Here is a 24,349-nt window from a genome sequence, read left to right as displayed (position 1 = left end):
GGAAGGTTGTCACCATTTCACAGGCACACACAAATTTAAGGTTTGACATGTTGGGTATCAATTTACTCGGTGCGACTTCATCTTTTATATTACTGAAAAATTGGGTAATTTATTGTGTTTTTGTGCCCCCTAAAATTAACTTTAGTTGCTTTTTACTGAAATTTAGGGTTTCCTAGACTGCAGTGTCCACCAGAGGAGCACGTGACCTTGCCAAAAACCTCAGTACCGTTCCCTTAAGCTGGGACGCCAATAGGTCTACCTCGGGAGTGCCCCATCGGAGACATATCTGATGAAACATGTCCTGGTGAAGGGACCACTCCCTGGACCAACACTAGCCAACTGAGCAACCGCCTGCCCTTTTTGCCATTTTTCCACTCCTAGAATGCATACGGTGGAGAGGGCCAGAACAAGGCATTCTGCCCACCGGAGGATGGTGGCTACTGTCACGGCTGCCAACACACTCTTCGTTTTGCCCTGATCTTGTCCGACTGGATCTGTACCCAGAGGCCCCAAAGTCGACCTCCATGATCCATACAAAGTCTGATCGCTCAAAGTCCAAGGATATCGATTGGCAGTCCAGATTCCTCCAGCATCCAACGACCCTGAGCATAAACCAGTCCCAGGACACCTCCCCACCCGAACAGACTGGCATTGGTGGTGACCATTGTCCAATACAAGGGGAGAAAGGATGTGCCCTGCCGAAATCCCGGAGAGTGAAGCCACCAGACCAGGGGCCCCCAGTTTTCTGGCTCAGCCGAATCTGATACCATTACCATTACCATTGCCTTGAAATGGTAACCCAGTCAGAGCTTTTTTAGAAGCCCAGTCCGCAGACCAACACTTAAGCCCCAATACATGTCTAAGCACCACTGCAGAAACAGTGAGCTTAGCAACCAAGGGAACTGTGTCCAAGAGGCATCGCATACAAACTGCCGCCCCCAGACCAACTGGTCCACCAACTCAGTGAAAGCAGAGGGAATCTGCTTCCCCTCCAGGTCAGCCGGATCCTTAAAATCCGGGGACTCCTCTACCAGAATCATGGTCGCCTTGCACAACCTAGAGACAGGGGGATCCATTACTGGTGGAACAGTCCACTCTTTAAGGAGTGGCCTCACAAAGGGGTACCTCACAGCAAAGCATCTTTGGAACCACAAAGGGAGGTTTTGGACACTCCCAGTCTTTACGAACAAATATTTAAAAATAGGATAGACTTTTGCCATGTGAGACAGTTTATGGGTGCCAAGGAGACCAGCACCTCTGCCGCAGCCACAGCGGCATCCTCCATCTTTAAAGTTTCCCACACAGATGTAATAAGGGAGACAACCAGCAAATTCTTGGGGCCCTGGCTGAGACCCCACACAAGGGGCGCCTATGGAAACCCTGCACAGGGGGTACCACTGAACCCCCTCACAGGGGGCACTGGCTGAGACCCCGCACAGGGGGTGCCTATGGATGCCCCGCACAGGGGGCACTGGCTGTGGACCCTCACAGGGGGCATCCACTAAGGCTCTCACAGGGGGCATCCACTAAGGCCCCTCACAGGGGGCATCTAGGAAGGCCCCTCACAGGGGGCATCTATGAAGGCCCCTCATTTTCTGCCTAGATTCCTACTCCTGTAGGGGGCAATATAACCCTATGGTTCTGAATAATGGAGCGCTGTCTGTCAATGAACAAATGAGAAACATAAATGTTGATGTTAATAATGCCCCGTACACACGATCAGACTTTCCAGCAGACTTGGTCTGACGGTCTTTCCGACGGACTTTCGCTGGAGTTACGGCGGACTTTCAGAATGAACGGACTTGCCCACACACGGACAAGTCCGTTCATTTTGAACGTGACTCGGGTACGCCGGGACTAGAAAAGGAAGTGAATCTCGTCGCTTTTATCGGCCAGATTGACACCTTGCGAGCCCCGTCAAGGGACATACCAGGCCCTTAAGTCTGGTATGCATTTTAAAGGGAACCCCCTACGCCGAAAAAACGGCGTGGGGTCCCCCTAGAATCCATACCAGACCCCGATCCGAGCACGCAGCCCGGCCAGTCAGGAAAGGGGTGGGGACGAGCGAGCGCCCCCTCCTCCTGAACCGTACCAGGCCGCATGCCCTCAACATGGGGGGGTGGGTGCTTTGGGGGAGGGGGGCCCTGCGGGCCCCCCCACCACAAAGCACCTTGTCCCCATGTTGATGAGGACAAGGGCCTCTTCCCGACAATCGACAACCCTGGCCGTTGGTTGTCGGGGTCTGCGGGTGGGGGGCTTATCGGAATCCGGGAGCCCCCTTTAATAAGAGGGCCCCCAGATCCCGGCCCCCACCCTATGTGAATGAGTATGGGATACATGGTACCCCTACCCATTTACCTAGGGAAAAAGTGTCAATAATAAAAACACACTACACAAGTTTTTGAAGTAATTTATTAGACAGCTCCGGGGGGGTCTTCCTCCAGCTTCGGGGGTCTTCTTCCGACTTCGGGGGTCCCTCCGGTTCCTCTTCTCCCGGCGTCCGGTTGGTTCTTCTCCGCTCTCTCTGGCCTCTTCTCCCGGTGTTCCACTTCTTTTGCCGGCTCCTCCGCTGTCTTCATGCTGCTCTTTTGCCAGCGGAGGCCCAGACTTCTGGGCTTCTTCTCTTCTTCTCATGTTGACACGATGGTCTCTCAGGCTGGAATGCTCTCTGAGCGCTCCGATGTGACTTATATAGGCGGAAACCCCGCCCCCTTATGCCGTCACAGTCTCTGGGCATGCTGGGACTGTGACGTTTTAAGGGGCGTGGTCACCGGGTGATGTTGGCATGCCCAGGGACTCTGACGGCATAATATATATATATAAGTTACATCGGAGCGCTCAGAGAGCAGTCCAGCCTGAGAGACCGTCGTGTCAACATGGGAAGAAGAGAAGAAGCCCAGAAGCCCAGAAGTCCAGGCCTCCGCTGGCAAAAGAGCAGCATGAAGACAGCGGAGGAGCTGGCAGAAGAACTGGAACACCGGGAGAAGAGGCCAGAGAGAGCGGAGAAGAACCAACCGGACGCCGGGAGAAGAGGAACCGGAGGGACCCACGAAGTCGGAAGAAGACCCCCAAAGCCGGAAGAAGACACCCCCCCCCCGGAGCTGTCTAATAAATTACTTCAAAAACTTGTGCAGTGTTTTTATTATTGACACTTTTTCCCTAGGTAAATGGGTAGGGGTGGGGGGCGTGGCCAAGATGGCGCCGTGAGCGGTCGGTCCTTTTGTGAGCTCCGCCTCTCCGTCTGTTAAATCCGGATCCATCGTCCTATATACTGCAGCTATTGTATCCCTGCTAGCTGGGGGGGACCCGGGGAATCCCTATCTACCGGAGAGTGAGGGAATTTTTCGCCTCCTGGCCTGAGATCGGCTCCCGGCCTACCGCGGGTTACTAGGCCGAAGCCGCAGACTTTCCTGCCGGCCCGCGCGGCGGACCGGGGGCCTCTATCGCGGTCGGACACGCTCCCGGGCTTCATCGGACGCCGCAGACTCCGGACGGAAGGGGGTGAGCTGCTTCTACAAGGCAGAAACCCAGTGATTAGGCCCTGCTGCCTCTCCCTTTCCCCACGTTGTACTAGGCCGCGGCCGCGGCCTCTCCTGGAGCTCCGGCCTGTCAGTGTGGCCTATTTGAGGAGACCCTGGGTCAGCTGAGGAGGACTGCCTGATAGCAGGAGGAGACCATAGAGCGCCCACATCCTTCCCACCCAGGCTGTGTGGAGAGGTGGATGGGCTGAAAATCCTTGTGGCTCAGTGTGGGCCTGAACTAGTCTGCTCCTCCATCATACATTTGCAGGTGAGGGGGAGTACTATTGAAGGGGACACTCACTTTGCCCTATTTACTGCCTGAACACCCCTCACTCTGCGGACAGGTTCCCGCACCCAGCTGTTGATAATCGCCCAGATCTGGGCCACTGTTATCTGAATGAGGCGCAGGAACTCCAGCGCAAAGTATAACAAAGGGGGTAAAAAGTTAACCTTCCCACCACAACCGGACTCCCCTCCGACGCTCAGCTGTCCCCCCCCCAGAGGCCCTCCATACACGTAGCACCCAAAGGGCTCCACAGACAATTACTATGGAGTCGGATGACTCTCGGCCCCCCTGGCTGGCGGATGTTATGGCGGCCATAGCTACTTGTCAATCCACGCTAACAACAAAGATCGAAGCAGTCCAGCTGGATATGGGTCTAATTCGCCAAGATATTGATAAAATCCGATCACGAGTCACTGAGGCGGAGCAGAGACTGAGTACCACTGAAGATACCATTGGGGAACATGGAGCATCACTCCGTACGCTTCAAACCAAAGTGAAGGCCCTTGAATACAGAGCCGAGGATGCGGAGAACAGAAACCGGCGTAATAATCTTCGCATTGTCGGATTACCGGAGGGAGGTGACCCTACCTCCTTTATAGAGGGTCTGCTTCGTGATCTCTTACCCGAGGCCCGCTGGTCACCTTACTTCGCGGTGGAGAGGGCTCACCGCATACCGCCTAAGCCGGGGCCTCCTGGATCCCCCCCTCGTACCTTCATCCTCCGTCTCCTTAATTTCAGAGACAGAGACGAAGTCCTCCGTGCATCTAGAAACGTAGGGGAACTTAGATTCCAGAATACGAAGTTGATGATCTTCCCCGACTATTCTGTGGAGACCCAGAAGCTCAGGAAATCTTTTGACCAAGTCAAAGCGGCTCTACGATCACGCAGCATTCGCTACAGTGTGCTCTTCCCTGCCCGTCTGAGAGTCCAAGACGGCGAGACAACCCGCTTCTTTACCAACCCGAGAGAGGCTTCTGCCTGGCTGGACTCGCTACCACGAATTCGCTGATGATCCACCTGGTATACGCTGTGTGGCCCCCTCTTGTTGTTTACTCACCATAACCTGGGCTCAGGTCTCCGTTATCACACGAACTTCCACATGGATGACTTATTATGTTGCATAAGTTATGCCCAGTTCATTCCATGGTGTGTACGGCCTGGTGGGGGGATGATCCCTACCAGGGAAATTCTAAGATAGTGCCCCTGCCAAAGAACTTGGTCAGGAGATCGTTGAAGTATAAATCTTCTTCTACATATGCTTGTTTCCTTGAGGAAAGCTGGACTTCTGGTTCGGTATCTCCACCCAAAAGATGGATCGAATTTACTGTGGGGTCGCATTATGGCTATTTCCCTTTGTTTGAATTTTTAAGCCCCCACAGCCTGCTGTATCACAAGCGGAGTTTTCACATACATAAGACGCTTGAACTACTACTTTCCCCCCCGTGTGAAGTCTCGGGGGGGTGAGTTGCCTCTTCCACGGACCCCCTGTTGCAGCCGGCGAGCTGTATAAGTTAGGGATCGAAACCTGCCTCAGTTCTGGGAGGTTGGGTGGGGTGGGGGGGTGGGGTAAGTTCCCCTAATGGGGCTAAATTCATCCACTTTAAATTTTGGTATTCGTTACCTGTTGTTAATTTGGTTTTGTTTTTGTTTGATATTTGTACAAAAAAAAAAAATTGACTCATCAGCATTGCACTGTTTACAGAGGTATCCGCTTCGAGGGACGGGGTCCGGTCCGAGAGCCGTGAATTCTATTGATCCTAATACTCTCCATATTCCCAGTGGTCATGTCCTCCCTTAACATCATCTCCTGGAACACCAGGGGACTGAACTCTCCGGTCAAGCGCTCCCTGGTGTTCCAATTCATTAAAACCTATAACCCACATATATGTGTACTCCAGGAGACACACCTAACGGGATGCAGGGTTCTGGCCCTTAAAAAACCATGGGTGGGACACCACTACCACTCCACACACTCCTCATTTTCTAGAGGTGTTACTATACTGGTATTGAAGTCACTTCCATTCCGGCTCTTGGATTTGGCCCTGGACCCTGATGGTCGGTATGTAATTATTCATGCTAAAATATACACTCTAACGTGGACCATTGTGGGCTTATATCTGCCTCCTCCGGCCTCCTTGCTGGTGCTCAATCAGATCGCTAGCAGGATAGCCGACTTCGCATTGGACAATAATGTTATATTGGGTGATTTTAATCTGGTCCCTAACCTGGACTTGGATAGACTGACTCCTGCGGGACATCACTGCCCTGGGTTGGCTGAGTGGGCTGATACCTTTGGTCTGACTGATGTCTGGAGGTGGCGTCACCCCCAGACCAGGGCATACACATGCCACTCAGCCTCTCATAGAACGTTCTCCCACATAGACTTGGTCTTCGCAGGGGCTCAAGTCCTTCCACGGGTCACAGATATACAAATATTGCCTAGGGGAATTTCCGACCACGCACCCTTGTTGTTGTCATTGGACCTTTCCCTTGGCTCAGTAGAAAGGATATGGAGGCTCTCCAGATTTTGGATTTCAGACACTGCAGTAGACTCCCAATTTAGAACGGAAATGCTAGATTTTTGGGCTGTAAACGAGGGCTCGGCTGACCCCGTGGTTGTGTGGGATGCCTTTAAAGCCACGACGAGGGGACATTACCAGACCATCATTGCCAGAGTCCGACGGGAGCGTAGGGCAGACTTGATTAAGGCTGAAAGGGAGGCGAGTAGCGCAGAGGCTCTTTTTGTTTGTACCCGAGACCCTGCGCACTATTCGCATCTACAACTTATGACGAAAGAGGTGGTTCGTCTCTGTACCTCTCTTACCCAGAAGAAAATGCTGGCTCAATCCCAACGGATTTTTGAGCAGGGAGAGCGATCGGGTTGCTTGTTGGCCTGGCTTTCCAAGGAACGGGCAGGCGGAATGAGCATCTCACATATTAGGGACCCCTCGGGACAGTTGATTCATACCCCGGAAGGAATCAACCGCTGTTTCGCGGAGTACTACGAATCCCTCTATGGGTCCAGGGTGGACTATAGAGGGGAGGATCTGGTAGCATACCTAGATGACATTGATATCCCAACCCTCACTGTAACATATCGTGACAAGCTTGATGCCCCAATCACGTCCTTAGAGATATTACAGGCCCTTAAATCAATGCAGACAGGGAAAACTCCGGGACCCGATGGTGTCCCTGTGGAGTTTTATAAACAATATGCTGTGGAGCTAGTCGATAAGCTTCAGGCCCTCTTCTCTGCATCGACGCACCTCGGAAAACTCCCAGACACCATGAGCGAAGCGATCATAGTGGTGATCCCCAAGCCAGGGAAGGACCCCACGTTGTGCTCCTCGTACCGCCCTATATCCCTTCTGAATGTGGATGCAAAAGTATTGGCTAAAGTACTGGCCAATAGGCTTAACCTGGTAATTACTGCTCTCATCCACAGGGATCAAACGGGCTTCATGCCCGGGAGAGGTACGGACATTAATATTAGGCGTCTCCATACCCACATAGATAGGGCGGACGAGGCGACTAATGGAATGGTGGCCTCACTCGACGCGGAGAAGGCTTTCGACTCCAACGAGTGGGGCTACTTATGGGAGGTGCTCTCGCGATTCGGGTTTGGCCCGGGTTTCACAAAATGTCTATCATTGCCCCTCAGCAAGAATACGTACTAACGGAAGCCTCTCGGGAGGGTTCCAATTGTTTCGGGGTACACGACAGGGATGTCCCCTCTCCCCGGGTCTATTTGCTCTGGCGATGGAGCCCCTGGCTATACTACTGAGGGCTGACCCTGGGGTGAGGGGACTCCAGGTGGGTCCCATATTGAGGAGAAGTTGTCGCTGTACGCGGACGACGCTCTGCTTTATTTAGCGGATGCGTCGTCCTCGTTGCAGACTGCACTCAAACTGATTAACCGATTTGGTGGGTTCTCGGGGAGTCGTATTAATTGGGATAAGTCGGTTCTTTTCCCACTCCATCCCTCGACCCCTAGAACACCTCACCCCCAGCTTAAATGGGTAGATGACTTCAAATATCTGGGGATAAAAATTAGCGGTAAAGTCCAAGATTACATAGATAACAATTTGCGTCCACTCATGGCACAACTCACGGCTAGGTGTACTGCATGGCGTCCCCTTCCACTGACCCCGGTAGGCAGAGTAAATTTATTAAAAATGATTTTCCTCCCGAAATATCTATATTTTTTCCGCAACACACCCATACCCATCCCTAAGATTTTCTTTCGTAGGCTGGAGAGTCTGCTGATACACTTTGTTTGGGCTGGGAGGCCACCCAGGGTGGCCAGGCAGATCTTATACCTCCCGCTTTCGGGGGGGGTCTGGGACTGCCGAATTTTCAAATCTATTACTGGGCAGCTGTTTTGGTCACAATTAGGTGGTGGTTCTCCCAGCCCGCGCAGAATCCGGCGGTCACTCTGGAGGCAGCCATCATGGGTTCCTTTGCTGCCCTTAGCAATCTCCCGTTTCGCGGTCTTAGGGCCAGTTTGTCTATGACGACTTCAATGCGGACCACTGTGAGGGTATGGCAGGAGGCTAGGAAAATCTATAGGAAACCCAACCACATTTCACCCCACATGCCCCTATGGGGTAACCCTCTACTCTCCCACTTTTACACTATACCGGACCCCTCTCTTTGGGCAAAAAAGGGAATCCTCACATTAAAACATATAGTTAAAGATGGCAGGCTGATGACTTTCCAAGCCCTGAGGCAATCCTTTGCTATCCCATCCTCCTTCCAATTTAGATATTGGCAGCTGAAGCACGCCTTTGAGGCTCAGTTCCCTGCCCCCGTCACTCTGGAACCGGACTCCATTGAAAGGCTCCTGACCTCCAGCGTGATGGGGAAGCCTCTCTCAACAATATATTTGTACCTTACGGTGGAATATGATGCAAAGCTGACCAAAACCTGGGAGAGGTGGAAGATTGACATTCCCTCTTTAGACGAAGAGGAGTGGAGGGAGTGTTTAGTCTCCTACATTCCTTCTATGATCGCTGCAAGGGATAGGTTCATACAGTTTAAGTTCCTACACAGAGCATATTTTACCCCACAGAGACTGGCGCGCATATACCACCAAAGAGATCCCAACTGTCAGAGATGCAGGCAGGAGGTGGGTACTTTCTGGCATATGGTCTGGTCATGCTCCAAACTAAGACCCTTTTGGTCAGCAGTGGCCTCTACACTGGGCAATGTCATAGGTTCAGACTTGCCGGTTGACCCCCAAATTCTACTGCTCAGTCATCTGGAGGATGTTGAGGGCGACAGGTATGATAAACTGTGTCTCACCTTCGCATTGTACTACGCTAGGCGGGAAATTCTACTGCGATGGAAACTGGAGGAGCCTCCTACTCTGGCCTCGTGGATAAGGTCGGTAAACAAGGTACTTCCCCTCTATAGGCTGACGTACGAAAGCAGGCAATGTCCAGGGAAGTTTGACAAAATCTGGTCGTCCTGGATGGATGCTTCTGGGGACCCCGAACCCCCTACCCCATAAGTAAGACACGAAACATAGGAGAGGACATCCTGCATCTCAAGCCTATTCTTCTTATACCCGTTTCTCTTCAACCCCTTCCTTCTTTCTCCCTTTCCCCCCCCCCTCTTCCTTCATCTTCCCTCCCCTTCCTCCCCCCCTCCCACCTTCTTCTCTCCCCGCCCCCCCCCCCCCCCCAGACGCCCCTTTGAGGCTCAGTTCCCTGCCCCCCTCACTCTGGAACCGGACTCCATTGAAAGGCTCCTGACCTCCAGCGTGATGGGGAAGCCTCTCTCAACAATATATTTGTACCTTACGGTGGAATATGATGCAAAGCTGACCAAAACCTGGGAGAGGTGGAAGATTGACATTCCCTCTTTAGACGAAGAGGAGTGGAGGGAGTGTTTAGTCTCCTACATTCCTTCTATGATCGCTGCAAGGGATAGGTTCATACAGTTTAAGTTCCTACACAGAGCATATTTTACCCCACAGAGACTGGCGCGCATATACCACCAAAGAGATCCCAACTGTCAGAGATGCAGGCAGGAGGTGGGTACTTTCTGGCATATGGTCTGGTCATGCTCCAAACTAAGACCCTTTTGGTCAGCAGTGGCCTCTACACTGGGCAATGTCATAGGTTCAGACTTGCCGGTTGACCCCCAAATTCTACTGCTCAGTCATCTGGAGGATGTTGAGGGCGACAGGTATGATAAACTGTGTCTAACCTTCGCATTGTACTACGCTAGGCGGGAAATTCTACTGCGATGGAAACTGGAGGAGCCTCCTACTCTGGCCTCGTGGATAAGGTCGGTAAACAAGGTACTTCCCCTCTATAGGCTGACGTACGAAAGCAGGCAATGTCCAGGGAAGTTTGACAAAATCTGGTCGTCCTGGATGGATGCTTCTGGGGACCCCGAACCCCCTACCCCATAAGTAAGACACGAAACATAGGAGAGGACATCCTGCATCTCAAGCCTATTCTTCTTATACCCGTTTCTCTTCAACCCCTTCCTTCTTTCTCCCTTTCCCCCCCCCCCTCTTCCTTCATCTTCCCTCCCCTTCCTCCCCCCCTCCCACCTTCTTCTCTCCCCGCCCCCCCCCCCCCAGACGCCCCTGTCAGGAATGATTGAATACTGGGTTATTTACCGTATTTATCGGCATATAACACGCACTTTTTTCCCCTGAAAATCAGGGGAAAATCGTGGGTGCGTGTTATAGGCCGATCCCCCCCCAGTTGTGTGTGATCGGAGCGATCGCGGCAATTGCCGCGATCGGCGCCGACATACACAGCCGTGTGGAAATTCAAATACGGCGCTGAGACTGCAGGGACTCGGCGGAGCGGAGCTACACATAGCCGAGAGTCCTCGGGTTTTCTCGGCGCCTCTTACAGTCCCGCCCATAGGGCGGAACTGGGCGGGACTGTAAGCGGCGCCGAGAAAACCCGAGGACTCTCGGCTATGTGTATCAGCGCTCCGCCGAGTCCCTGCAGTCTCGGCGCCATATTTAAATTTACACAGGGCTGTGTATGACGGCAGGGATCGCGGCGATCCCACAAAGCTGCACGGGGGCAAGGCTGCACGGGGGGCAAGGCTGCACTGGGGCAAGGCTGCATGGGGGCAAAGCTGCACTGGGGCAAGGCTGCACTGGAGAAAAGCTGCACTGACAAGGCTGCACTGACATGGCTGCACTGGGGCAAGGCTGCATGGGGGCAAAGCTGCACTGGGGCAAGGCTGCACTGGAGAAAAGCTGCACTGACAAGGCTGCACTGACATGGCTGCACTGACATGGCTGCACTGACATATCTGCACTGACAAGGCTGCACTGGGGCAAAGCTGCACTGACAAGGCTGCAATGGACACTGGGGCAAGGCTGCACTGACACTGACAAGGCTGCAGATGGACACGATAACGCTGCATTGATGGGCATTTTAATGTAAGTTTTTCTTCCTTAAACTTTACTCCTAAAAGTTTTTTTCCTTAAAATTCCCTCCTTAACTTGGGTGCGTGCTATACGCCGGCGCGTGTTATACGCCGATAAATACGGTACTTCATATCATCCAATAATTTTTCAAGATGACACAAGCCATGAGAACTATGGTTAGGTGAAAATTCTGTTAAGTACGCATTTGGAACAACTGATAAACAGTAGTTATTGTTTTAGGGTAAATCCCACTGTAATTATTCTCACCATAATGACTGTACTAAGTTCTTGTACTGTAATGCTGTTAAAAAAAAAAAAAATGGGTAGGGGAACCTCATACTCATTCACATAGGGTGGGGGGCCGGGATCTGGGTGCCCTCTTATTAAAGGGGGCTGCCGGATTCCGATAAGCCCCCCGCCCGCAGACCCCGACAACCAACGGCCAGGGTTGTCGGGAAGAGGCTGCTTTGTGGTGGGGGGGCCCGCAGGGCACCCCCTCCCCCAAAGCACCTACCCCCCATGTTGAGGGCAGGCGGCCTGGTACGGTTCAGCGGGGGGGGGGGCGCTCGCTCAGACCAGAGTCTGCCGGAAAGTCCACTCGTGTGTACTCGGCATAAGTGTCTGCAGCACAAAGAAGGAAGATTATCCAAGAGAAATACAGGACGGGGAACACAGCTCAGGGAAGTGACCAGGGAATTACAGGCTGATATCGCCCAGTCCTTGTCCTACTCTGGACCAATCAGTGAGCAGTATGGGTGGAGGAATGTATTTAGTGTTAATGACCCACCTGTGCTGATCTCTGTAGGAGTGTCCTCCTCTATAAATGTCCCCGTTATTCCATCCTCCTCCATAGACTGCTGATCATCCCTCACATACCTCTCTTCTTCTTCTGCTTTAACCTCAAATTCTATATCGATTGGATCTCCAATCTAAATCAAGAAAATATCATCTGTAAAATATAAGCTTTATTAATGTGACATCACATAAAAAATAAAATAAAAATCCACACATTGTCTCTATAAGTGTGTTTTATAACCTCTGTCCCACCAACCTTGTAACAGTGAGGGATGGTGTGATCTTCCTGTGTGGAATCCCAGGAATACAGAGGACGGGGACATCTCTCTGGTGGGTTCCTGGTATTAGGTGGCTCCATCATATCCTTGTGTCCTTCTGAAAACTCCTCCATCATTCCATACTCCTCATCCTCCTCTTTATACTCTTCTTTAACATCAATAATATCATCCCTGAGGATTCCACTCTGAATATATAATAAAATATTATTTGTAACAAACATGCTGTGTATAAATCAGAACTACCAATAATTGTCAATCATCTACCTGATGATGGTGAGGGATGGTGTGACCTTCCTGTGTGGAATCCCGGGAATACAGAGGATGAGGACATCTCTCTGGTGGGTTTCTGTAGCTGAATGACTCCACCATGGTGTCCTGGTACAGATCTGTGTGTTCTTTTGGAGACTGTGACTCCTCCATCACCCCATCCTCATCATCCTCCTCTTTTATTTCTTCTTTAATGTCAACTTTAGAATCTCTCAGGTTTCCACTCTGAATATATAATAAAAATGACATCAGTTGTAACAATGCAGAAAATGTAGAAATCCTAATGATACTATCAGTGATTGTTCCTCATCTACCTGATGATGGTGAGGGATGGTGTGATCTTCCTGTGTGGAATCCCGGGAATACAGAGGATGGGAACATCTCTCTGGTGGGCTCCCATTACTGGATCCATCTGTAGGAAACACACACACTGACTGAATACATTGTTTCTATGTGTTTATCAGATGATGGGGGATCTAGGTGGACCCTCCGTACTGCTCTCTCCTTTACAATAAAGTCTCCTCTTACCCGGTGATGTGAGGGGCGGCTGATTGTCCATCATGACGTCCTTGTAGAGATCCTTGTGTCCTTCTAAATACTCCCACTCCTCCATGGAGAAATAGATAGTGACATCCTGACACCTTATAGGAACCTGACACACACAATGATACAGTCACCATCCAGACACATCCCTTGTCTGTTACTGGATAATGTCCCAGAATTCCCAGCACCGCTCACCTCGCCTCGTTGATCTCTCTGGTGACTTCTAGAATCTTCTTTTTATTTCTCTTTTCTATCAGGGAGGGAGGTGGAGGCAATGTGATGGTCATATGATCTCCAGACTTCACAGGAGTTAAACTCCTGAACACACAAGATCTGAACACAAATAGTAAAATCAAATGATATTCCCAGAATCCTCCTCACCTCACCATTCAGGTCTCCATTTTATTAAAGCCCCCATTCAGGCTGAGGTATAATTTACCCACAAAGGACCCCAATACTTTGCAGGTTTAAAGCTTGTTGTAGACATTATAGGATCATTACATACAACGCAGGACCAACAGTCCCACTTTGCTAGTGAGGATGCCAAGGGTCCGCCCACATCCTAAGAGCATCAGAAAAAAATCCAGATGGAGGGACATTGGGAGGAGGAGCTGTGAGGTCAGTGTGATGACATTTGGATGGGGAGATTTGAGGGGTCCTCTATATGAGGATCCTGTGCAAACCAAATCATTGTTCCTGGGTGTGTCCTACCTCTCCTAAACTGAAGAGTGAACTTTGACCTTTACCATACAGAAATGTGTCAGGAATCTGTGAAAGTAAGCTCTCATGTGATCAGGTGACGTGCGGAGGAACGGAGTGTAAATACCAGACAATTTTCTCCAGAGCTCCTAATGGTGGGGATGGATTTTGCTGAGTGCTGGTGCCAAGTTTCCACCCCCCAGGATCACTGCAGGTGTGGAGAAAAGCTGTGTAAGAGGATATGGAGGAGAGATGAGGAGGAGATCCAGAAATCAGGATAAAGGTCAGGACAAGCAACAGACGAGCGCATCCAAGAGATGAAGCCGGGGTCACTACACAGAAAATCAATCCAAGGAAACAACAGGCAGGACGAGGAATAGCAAGAAGGAGCTCAGAGACAAATGAGAATATTGCTCAGGCAATGGGAGATTATCTCAGCATGACTTACATAATGAAGGAGATGAGGGGGAGGAGAGGAAATCACTTAAGGCATGGCTTGATTAATTTGCTTTGAATCTAGGATCCAGCTGAAAAAGTTAGGAGACTGTTTTTTTTGTTTTTTTTAGGGCAGTGTGGGTTGTCAGCGTCTGGGGCCAGGCAAGTAATTTGTGAGTAATCTGTGAGGTGCAGAATGTAGGACATGGGGTGTAGGAGATGGATGCATGTAATGTGGTGCAGAACACAGGACATGGAGTGCAGGGTACCAGAGAAGGGTGTAGGGCACTGCAGGGGCACAGTGTACAGAATGCAGGACATGGGGTGGAGGGTGCAGAACACAGGACATGGTGTACAGGGTAATGGAGAAGGGTGTAGGTCACCGCAGGGGTACAGTGTGCAGAATGCAGGACAGGGAGTGCAGGATACTAGAAAAGGGTGTAGGTCACCACGGGGCAGGGTGCAGAATGCAGGACATAGGGAGCAGGGTGCAGAATGCAGGACATGGGGAGCAGGGTGCAGGACACGGGGTGTAGTTTGCAGAATGCAGGACATGGGGTACAGGGTACTGGAGAAGGGTGCAGGACATGGGGTGCAGGATATGGGGTTTGGGGTGCAAAACATGGGGCGCAGAAAGCAGGACATGTGGTGCAGAACACAGGACATGGGGTGCAGGGTGGAGGTCACCACAGGACATGGGGTACAGGAGAAGGGTAGCGTTTGCAGGACATGGGGCACAGAACACAGGACATAATGTGCTGGGTGCAGAATGCAGGACATGTGGTTACATAGTTAATCAGGTTAAAAAAAAGACACAAGTCCATCTAGTTCAACCATAAAAATAAATAAATAAATAAAAATTAATATCATACAATCCCATATACACAATCTTCTACCCACAGTTGATCCAGAGGAAGGCGAAAAACCCCAGCAAAGCATGATCCAATTTGCTACAGCAGGGGAAAAAATTCCTTCCTGATCTCAGAGAGGCAATCAGATTTTCCCTGGATCAACTTTAACTATAAATGTCAGTACCCAATTATATTCTGTACATTTAGGAAAGAATCCAGACCTTTCTTAAAGCAATCTACTGAGCTGGCCAGAACCAGCTCTGGAGGGAGTCTATTCCACATTTTTACAGCTCTTACTGTGAAGAAACCTTTCCATATTTGGAGATGAAATGTCTTTTCCTCTAGACGTAAAGAGTGCCCCCTTGTCCTCTGTGATGACCGTAAAGTGAATAACTCAACACCAAGTTCACTATATGGACCACTTATATATTTGTACATGTTATTCATATCCCCCCTTAATCTCCTCTTCTCCAGAGAGAATAAATTCAGTTCCTCTAATCTTTCCTCATAGCTGAGCTCCTCCATGCCTCTTATCAGTTTGGTTGCCCTTCTCTGCACTTTCTCCAGTTCCCCGATATCCTTTTTGAGAACCAGTTCCCACAACTGAACTGCATATTCCAGATGAGGTCTTACTAATGATTTGTACAGATGATATCTCTCTCTCTGGAGTCCATACCTCTCTTAATACAAGAAAGGACTTTGCTTGCTTTGGAAACCGCAGCTGGGCATTGTATATTGTTATTGAGCTTATGATCTACCAAAACCACCAGATCCTTCTCCCACATTAATCCCCCAGTTGTACTCCCCCTAGTATGTATGATGCATATTCTTAGCCCCCAAGTGCAGAACTTTACATTATCAACATTAAACCTCATCTGCCACTTAGTTGCCCAATTAGACAGAGCATTGAGGTCAGCTTGTAAATTGGAGACATCCTGTAAGGACGTTATTCCACTGCATAGCTTGGTGTCATCTGCAAAGACAGAAATGTTACTTTTAATCCCAGACCCAATATCATTTATAAAGGTATAAAAAAGTAAGGGTCCCAGCACTGAACCTTGGGGTACACCACTGATAACCTTAGACCATTCAGAGTAAGAATCATTAACCACTACTCTCTGAATTCTGTCCTTTAGCCAGTTTTCTATCCATTTACAAACTGATATTTCCAAGCCTGTAGACTTTAACTTACACATGAGCCATGTGTGCGGAACTGTATTGAACGCTTTTGCAAAATCCAAGTATACCACGTCCACAGCCACCCTTCTTTCCAAGGTTTTACTTACCTCTTCATAAAAAAGAAATCAGATTTGTTTGACAACTTCTGTCTTTCATGAAACCATGCTGTCTGTTGCTTAAAATATTTTTTTGCAGGGTGCAGAACATGGGGTGCAGGTCATTGCAGGACATAGGGTTCAGGGCGCAAAACACAGGACATGGGGTGCAGAACAGTAATACAATCCCCCACTCCCCTGTGTCCTCCTGCATGTCTGTGAGAGCAGAGTGGATGGAGAGGACATCTTGTGTACATAAAGCAGCATGTCCCTCCCTGGCTGGTTTCTTAGCTGGCTGCTTTGCAGGCTTGTCCTGGTTACTCCTGTAAGGACTCTGTAGTCCTGTTTCTCAGCACCTTGTGGGGATCAATGTGGCAGTGCCAGGGTGGCGCCATGTTGGAGATTCGGTCCCGCTCCTTCCTCTCTGTTCTGCCGGAGGGCACTGCAGGGACACAGGCAGCTGTGGGTGGAAGCAGGAGCCGATGGTGACAGAATTGCGGCCGCAGAAAGGAGAAAGATTGGCAGCGGGAGCTCAGTGAGATGAGTCCTCTCATGCCGCTGTCCTGCCCAGTCCACCCCCCACTTCAGAGGTCGGGTGCCACCGCCTCCTCCCCCCTCCCCCTCCCGCCTGGCCCCGCTCTGAGCCACATTCCTGTCTGAATAATGTGTCCGGGTTTCAGGCAGAAACATTATTCAGACCAACAGTGAGAATGGGCTGACAAGAGCCTAGGGGCCAGGACACCATTTCTAGTCACCATGGTGACCTGGGATTTGTCGACCCCTGACTTATGGTGACCATAGATACATGGAAATTCAACTGGTTCAGAAGGGATCGGTTAGAACTCCATCCGACTGATTAGATGTTAAATTTTAAAAGCAACGGCAAGCCTGCTCATCTAATAGGTTTGCTAATCTGACAGAATGTCAGAAACCATGACATCAGGCCGAGGCAGAAGTACAGTTAAATCACACTTGTTTAATAATAAAAGTAAGAAGAAACAAACGTAGTCAAAACAAAGTTCAGTAACTGGAATGGATAGTCAGCCAAGCTAGAAGTCAGAGATCAATGTAGTGGAACAGCAAGCAGGATCTGGAGCCAGAAGGGATGTTAGCAAAGCAAGTCTTTGAACAGGAAGGCAGGAGATAGTCTCTGTGATGTTGATCAAGGTGAAGGCAGAGATTCACTGGGCTGAACTGCTTAAGTAGGCAGGACTGACGAGCAGGATATCATCAACAGCTGAGTAACTGTGGAGAGATAGGAGCTGGCAATAAGCCGACAGATGAGCGGCCAGCTCAGAGAAGGAAGGGCTGAGCCCAGCCCTGACACAGAACACCTATGCTTTTAAAATTCAACATCTAAACATTCATACAGAGTTCTAATTACTGTATTCCACTATATAAACTCACTTTACTGTTAAAAATAGGTGTAAAATGCAAAACTCCGGTGGGTGTAACAAGTTGTCCGCTTTCCCCCATCTCAGTGTATCCTTACTATGGAGGAGTGCGGGGTGTAGCAAGATGGCGGTGACGGAACATCACTTCCCTTACCATTTCTGACGGGTCGCCATATCTGACGGAACACCAGCAATGTCTCCTCTCTACTTCCTGTAGAATGTCCTATGAGTACCTGACATCACTTCCTGTCTTCCATAGAGTCTTCCTGTCTGGGTAGGAGTGAGATCACCACCTTGTGGAGCTCAGAGGAACTGTACTGTATATCCTTATAGATGGGTCATCTCCACTCCCACCAAGGGGGATAGAAATATATTACTGCTCGGGGGGGAGACATTTTGGCCCCTTTGATTTTTCAGTAAAATTGATGGCAGATTTAGTCATGTAGAACATCTGTTATATGGATACAAAGAACCCCAGCCGAGAGTAAAGGGTGGAAATGGCTCCTGATCCCCAGATTTGGGCAATTATGTCACCAATATAAATAGAATAAAACCCGCGCTATGTGTAACAACTCAAATACCTACAAAAATAACTTATACCGGACTGCTGCTGTAACAAAGGTAAGTATTCCCTTTATCAACTAGAAGAGCATTATGTGTCACAGCGCTGTCCTATTGTGTGTGCACATAAATCATCACAAATACACTAAAATATGTGGAGACATTCATATATAAAGTGCTAGGGGCTTAAATAATATTCTCTGCAGATCTACTGCTTCCACTTTACACCTACTTCATGGGTCTTATGGTGTTTATCAAGAAATTAAGTAAACTGATCCATGTGCAAATTCATATACAACATAAAGTGCTTTGTATTTAAGATGCTGTTCCCTGCAGATCCACTGCTTCCACTTTACACCTACTTCATTAACCTTGTAATATTTTCTGCTATATTAAATAAAGTAAAAATCTGTGCAAATTCATGTAATCATACAATATTTTGTGCTGAATATAGTGTTCTCTGCAAGTCCACTGCTTCCACTTTACATCTACTTCAACAAACTTTGTTAAAAAATTCCACCAATCAATGAAAAGTTGATAAGGTGTAAAGTTCTCGGTGCTCCAAACTGTGCCAGCTGTAGTGTAGCCACGCCTTCTTCCACCTCTTCCACACGTGATGGTGAGGGCGCCCCCTTAGTAGTGCTTCCCCACTCACCAGAGCAATATGACTCCCAGCTTTTCATCTACCAGAGTCACCAACATCCTTCACACTCTCCTCACCTCCGATGGCAAAGGAACTGGATCCTCCTCGCTCACTCCTGCAAGTCTGCTGAGCTTTCTGTCATCTCCCTCCTAGACTCCTCCTCCAACCGCTGTTCCAGCAGGAGCTCCGCCTCTTCACACACACTCAGGGCTCCGCCCCTTCATACACACTCAGAGCTCCGCCTCTTCATACACACTCAGAGCTCCGCCTCTTCACACACACTCAGGGCTCCGCCCCTTCATACACACTCAGAGCTCCGCCTCTTCATACACACTCAGAGCTCCGCCTCTTCATACACACTCAGAGCTCAGCCTCTTCAGACACACTCAGGGCTCCGCCCCTTCATACACACTCAGAGCTCCGCCTCTTCATACACGCTCAGAGCTCCGCCCCTTCATACACACTCAGAGCTCCGCCCCTTCATACACACTCAGAGCTCCGCCTCTTCATACACGCTCAGAGCTCCTCCTCTACATACACACTCAGAGCTCCGCCTCTTCATACACACTCAGAGCTCCGCCTCTTCATACACACTCAGAGCTCCGCCTCTTCATACACACTCAGAGCTCCGCCTCTTCATACACACTCAGGGCTCCGCCTCTTCATACACACTCAGAGCTTCACCTCTTCATACACACTCAGAGCTCCTCCTCTACATACACACTCAGAGCTCCGCCTCTTCATACACGCTCAGAGCTCCGCCTCTTCATACACGCTCAGAGCTCCGCCTCTTCATACACGTTCAGAGCTCCGCCTCTTCATACACGCTCAGAGCTCCGCCTCTTCATACACACTCAGAGCTCCGCCTCTTCATACACACTCAGAGCTCCGCCTCTTCATACACACTCAGAGCTCCGCCTCTTCATACACACTCAGAGCTCCTCCTCTTCATACACACTCAGAGCTCCGCCTCTTCATACACACTCAGAGCTCCGCCTCTTCATACACACTCAGAGCTCTGCCTCTTCATACACACTTAGGGCTCCACCTCTTCATACACACTCAGAGCTCCGCCTCTTCATACACACTCAGAGCTCCGCCTCTTCATACACACTCAGAGCTCCGCCTCTTCATACACACTCAGAGCTCCGCCTCTTCATACACACTCAGAGCTCCGCCTCTTCATACACACTCAGGGAGGAGAGAAAGGGGAAGGATATACAGTACATACACACACAGCACAAGGCCATGTTCACACTACGAGATGGTTCCCAGGGCTGCAGTTCCTCTGAGCTCCACAAGGTGGTGATCTCACCTCTACCCAGACAGGAAGTCTCTATGGAAGACAGACAGGAAGTGATGTCAGATACAAACAGGAAGTTCCATAAGACGTAGAGAGAAGACACTGCTGGAACTGGTGGCAGAGGAGGTAATATGTAGATTAACCCCTTCAGGGGGATCAGTTGATGATTAATATATTTTGCTTCCAAAGCTGGCCATACATGGTTCAGTTTTATCGTTCAGCCAGCGGGATGAGAGGAAAAATCTGAAGTGATTCCCCCATCCACACATTGGAGGGGGATGGGGGAATCCTCCCCGCTGCACTATTGTATTCTGACAATGGGGGGCGCTCCTTCGCTCTCAGAATACACAGATCAGTGATGAAGCTATTGGCTGCAGCAGCTGATCGAGTGACTTTTATCCAGCAGTGACCACACATGGATGGAAATGTGACCGATCCCTGCTGAACCAGCTGAATTTCCATGTATCTATGGTCACCATAAGTGACTTCCTCCCCTCCCCCTCATCTCCTTCATTATGTAAGTCATGCTGAGATAATCTCCCATTACACTATTTGTGTTCAGATCTAGAGTTTTCCTCCTGTGAAGTCTGGAGATCATATGACCATCACATTGCCTCCACCTCCCTCCCTGATAGAATAGAGAAATGCAAAGAAGATTGTAGAAGTCACCAGAGAGATCATGGAGGAGAGGTGAGCGGTGCTGGGAATTCTGGGACATTATCCAGTAACAGACAAGGGATGTGTCTGGATGGTGACTGTATCATTGTGTGTGTCAGGTTCCTATAAGGTGTCAGGATGTCACTGTCTATTTCTCCATGGAGGAGTGGGAGTATTTAGGAGGACACAAGGATCTCAACAAGGACGTCATGATGGACAATCAGCCGCCCCTCACATCACCGGGTAAGAGGAGACTTTATTGTAAAGGAGAGAGCAGTACGGAGGGTCCACCTAGATCCCCCATCATCTGATAAACACATAGAAACAATGTATTCAGTCAGTGTGTGTGTTTCCTACAGATGGATCCAGTAATGGGAACCCACCAGAGAGATGTCCCCGTCCTCTGTATTCCCGGGATTCCACACAGGAAGATCACACCATCCCTCACCATCATCAGGTAGATGAGGAACAATCACTGATAGTATCATTAGGATCTGTACATTATCTGCATTGTTACCATTGATGTAATTTTTATTCTATATTCAGAGTGGAAATCTGAGAGATTCTAAAGTTGAGGTTAAAGAAGAGATAAAAGAGGAGGAGGATGAGGATGGGGTGGTGGAGGAGTCAGAGTATCTTAAAAAATACAAAGTTCTGTACCAGGACATCATGGTGGAGTCATCCAGCTACAGAAACCCACCAGAGAGATGTCCCCGTCCTCTGTATTCCACACAGGCAGATCACACCATCCCTCACTGTTACAAGGTTGGTGGGACAGAGGATATAAAACACACTTAAAGAGACAATGTGTGGATTTTATATGTGATTTCACAATATTAAAGCTTACAGATGATATTCACTCCTATTTTCTTGATTTAGAGTGGAGATCCAATCGATATAGAATTTGAGGTTAAAGCAGAAGAAGAAGAGAGGTATGTGAGGGATGATCAGCAGTCTATGGAGGAGGATGGAATAATGAGGACATTTATAGAGGAGGACACTCCTACAGAGATCAGCACAGGTGGGTCATTAATACTAAATACATTCCTCCACCCATACTGCTCACTGATTGGTCCAGAGTAGGGCAAGGACTGGGTGATATTAGCCTGTAATCCCCTGGTCACAAAATATTCATTTTCACCATAGGCGTTACTAGACCTAGGCACCTGGGGTATGTGTTTTGGGTCTTCTGCCCCATACCCGGGTCTAGCAAGATGTCTGACAGAACAATTCTCCCAGGATTACTGATTCTGTTGTTTGCTGGCTGTGCCGGGTGGAGGGATATGTCTGTATAGTCTCAGACCCAAGTCACTGAGTGCAGTCTCAGGAGATGGGAGGCAGTGGTGTGGGACCTCTGCAACTTGGCTTCAGTAAACATTTAAGCTTCCACTGGTTACCGAATACCGATATTATGAGTCCTGACCCTTACACCATATAATTTATATTGTACATTACATACTCTATGTTGTACATTACATCATTCTGATACTATAAAATCCTAACTGTTGTATCCTATATAATATGTTGTACATTATGTAGTCCTGACTTCTTTTGCACCCATTTCCTACCAGCTGAACATTTTATAGCTGCTGATTTGATTGGAGCACAGACTTTTAGATGTTGATAATAATGTGATAAGATCCTCAAACTTTGGAACCTTAAACAAAAAGTGATAATGAGGGAGGAGTCAATAACCCAATGATGGGGGTCTTCAAGATCAGTCCAGTCTTCATCTTGGTTGTTCTCTCCCCATCCTCACTCTCTGACCTCTGGTGGGGCTCAGCCCGCTGTTATTCATGACTAAATCATGGACTAAATAAGGAAATGCAGGACTTCTTGTGTTTGGAAGAGGGCAATGAGTGATAGAGGGGGTGGGGACACTCGTCCTATAATCCCCTCATCACTGTCACTCCTATAAAAGACAGTTCTCGTTGTTTCCTCACTCTCTAAGGTCCATGAATAAAGAAATGAACTGGTAGGAGATCAGAGGACCCATTTACTAGTTACCTTGAGGGGGGGATGATCCTCAGAGACAAAGCTGCCTGATGTGGGCGGAGTCCTGGTTTAGGGGAACCAATCTGCTCATGTCTAGTAATAATCTTTTTATTTCTATTTTAGTAGATGGACGGGAGATGAGGAAAACCTCAGAGGATTGTCTCACTTTGTCTCCAGACTGTAAAGTAGAAGATGAGGACATCACACAGTATAGTCCAGGAGAAAACCCGACTACCTCAAATGTCCATCCGGTACCACACAGTGTAGATGGACCATCGTATTCCTCTTATCCTGAGGAACCTCAGACTGTGAGGGACGGTACCGTCCTTCCAACAGATAAGAGGTTTTCCTGTCCTGAGTGCGGGAAGTGTTTTACAGCGAAATCCAGTCTTTCCACACATCAGAGATCTCACACAGGGGAGAAGCCTTATTCCTGTCCTGAGTGCGGGAAATGTTTTTCATCGAAGTCCAATCTTTACACACATCAGAGATCTCACACCGGGGAGAAGCCGTATTTCTGTCCTGAGTGCGGGAAATGTTTTTCAGCAAAGTCCAATCTTTACACACATCAGAGATCTCACACCGGGGAGAAGCCGTATTCCTGTCCTGAGTGCGGGAAATGTTTTTCATTGAAGTTCAGTCTTTACAAACATCAGAGATCTCACACAGGGGAGAAGCCATATTCCTGTCCTGAGTGCGGGAAATGTTTTTCAGCAAAGTCCAATCTTTACACGCATCAGAGATCTCACACCGGGGAAAAGCCATATTCCTGTCCTGAGTGCGGGAAATTTTTTTCACGGAGTTCTTATCTTTACATACATCAGAGATCTCACACGAGGGAGAAGCCGCATTCCTGTCCTGAGTGCGGGAAATGTTTTTCACAGAAGTCCAATCTTTACAGACATCAGAGATCTCACATGGGGGAGAAGCCATATTCCTGCCCTGAGTGAGGGATTTGTTCTTCATCATGTAAGAAACAGTTTCAGGGGTGTGGACGTTTTTTTTTTAAAAACAACTTATCCAAGGGACTAAATCAGGGTCCCAATCTCCTTGTCCCTTATGACAATCTCCTTGTCCCTTATAACAGTCTCCTTTTCCTCATCTACCAGAGAGTTCAGCAGCAGTGTGGGAGTTCATTAAAAACTACAAGCCGACATCGGCAAAGGACAGAACTCTGTGAATAGATGGCACGGCCACGTTCTTTTCATAAAATGACAGCTGGTACGGGGAACTTCTCACCGCACTGCTGTCACACAAAGGGCTGAGCCGCTGCAGGAACAGCAACATGTAACATGTTCCTGATGGTGAATGTTTCCTTTAACCCTTTAAATGCCAGAGCTGGCTTTGCAAGTTTTTTTTGTCCACATGTTTAACACCTTCAATACCGGGCACTTTCACCCCCTTCCTGCCCAGGCCAATTTTCACCGCTCTCACACTTT

At 49.1% G+C, this 24,349-nt stretch overlaps 1 protein-coding gene across 1 annotated transcript in view; it reads left to right on the top strand.

Annotated features, from left to right (window-relative positions):
* The window catches only part of LOC141121724 (uncharacterized), a 197,573-nt gene extending 173,648 nt beyond the window's left edge, over positions 1–23,925 (top strand). The window contains 6 exon segments of the mRNA XM_073611435.1: positions 20,826–20,948; positions 21,035–21,158; positions 21,275–21,372; positions 21,462–21,680; positions 21,795–21,936; positions 23,034–23,925. Of these exon segments, the coding sequence (XP_073467536.1) occupies positions 20,826–20,948; positions 21,035–21,158; positions 21,275–21,372; positions 21,462–21,680; positions 21,795–21,936; positions 23,034–23,860 (1,533 nt within the window). The 3' untranslated portion in view covers positions 23,861–23,925.
* The last annotated feature ends 424 nt before the right edge of the window (positions 23,926–24,349 follow it).

The sequence above is a fragment of the Aquarana catesbeiana genome, unplaced genomic scaffold (genome assembly GCF_042186555.1).
Source record: "Aquarana catesbeiana isolate 2022-GZ unplaced genomic scaffold, ASM4218655v1 unanchor228, whole genome shotgun sequence".
Taxonomy (NCBI): Eukaryota; Metazoa; Chordata; class Amphibia; order Anura; family Ranidae; genus Aquarana; species Aquarana catesbeiana.
This window is presented reverse-complemented; position numbering and strand designations above follow the sequence as displayed.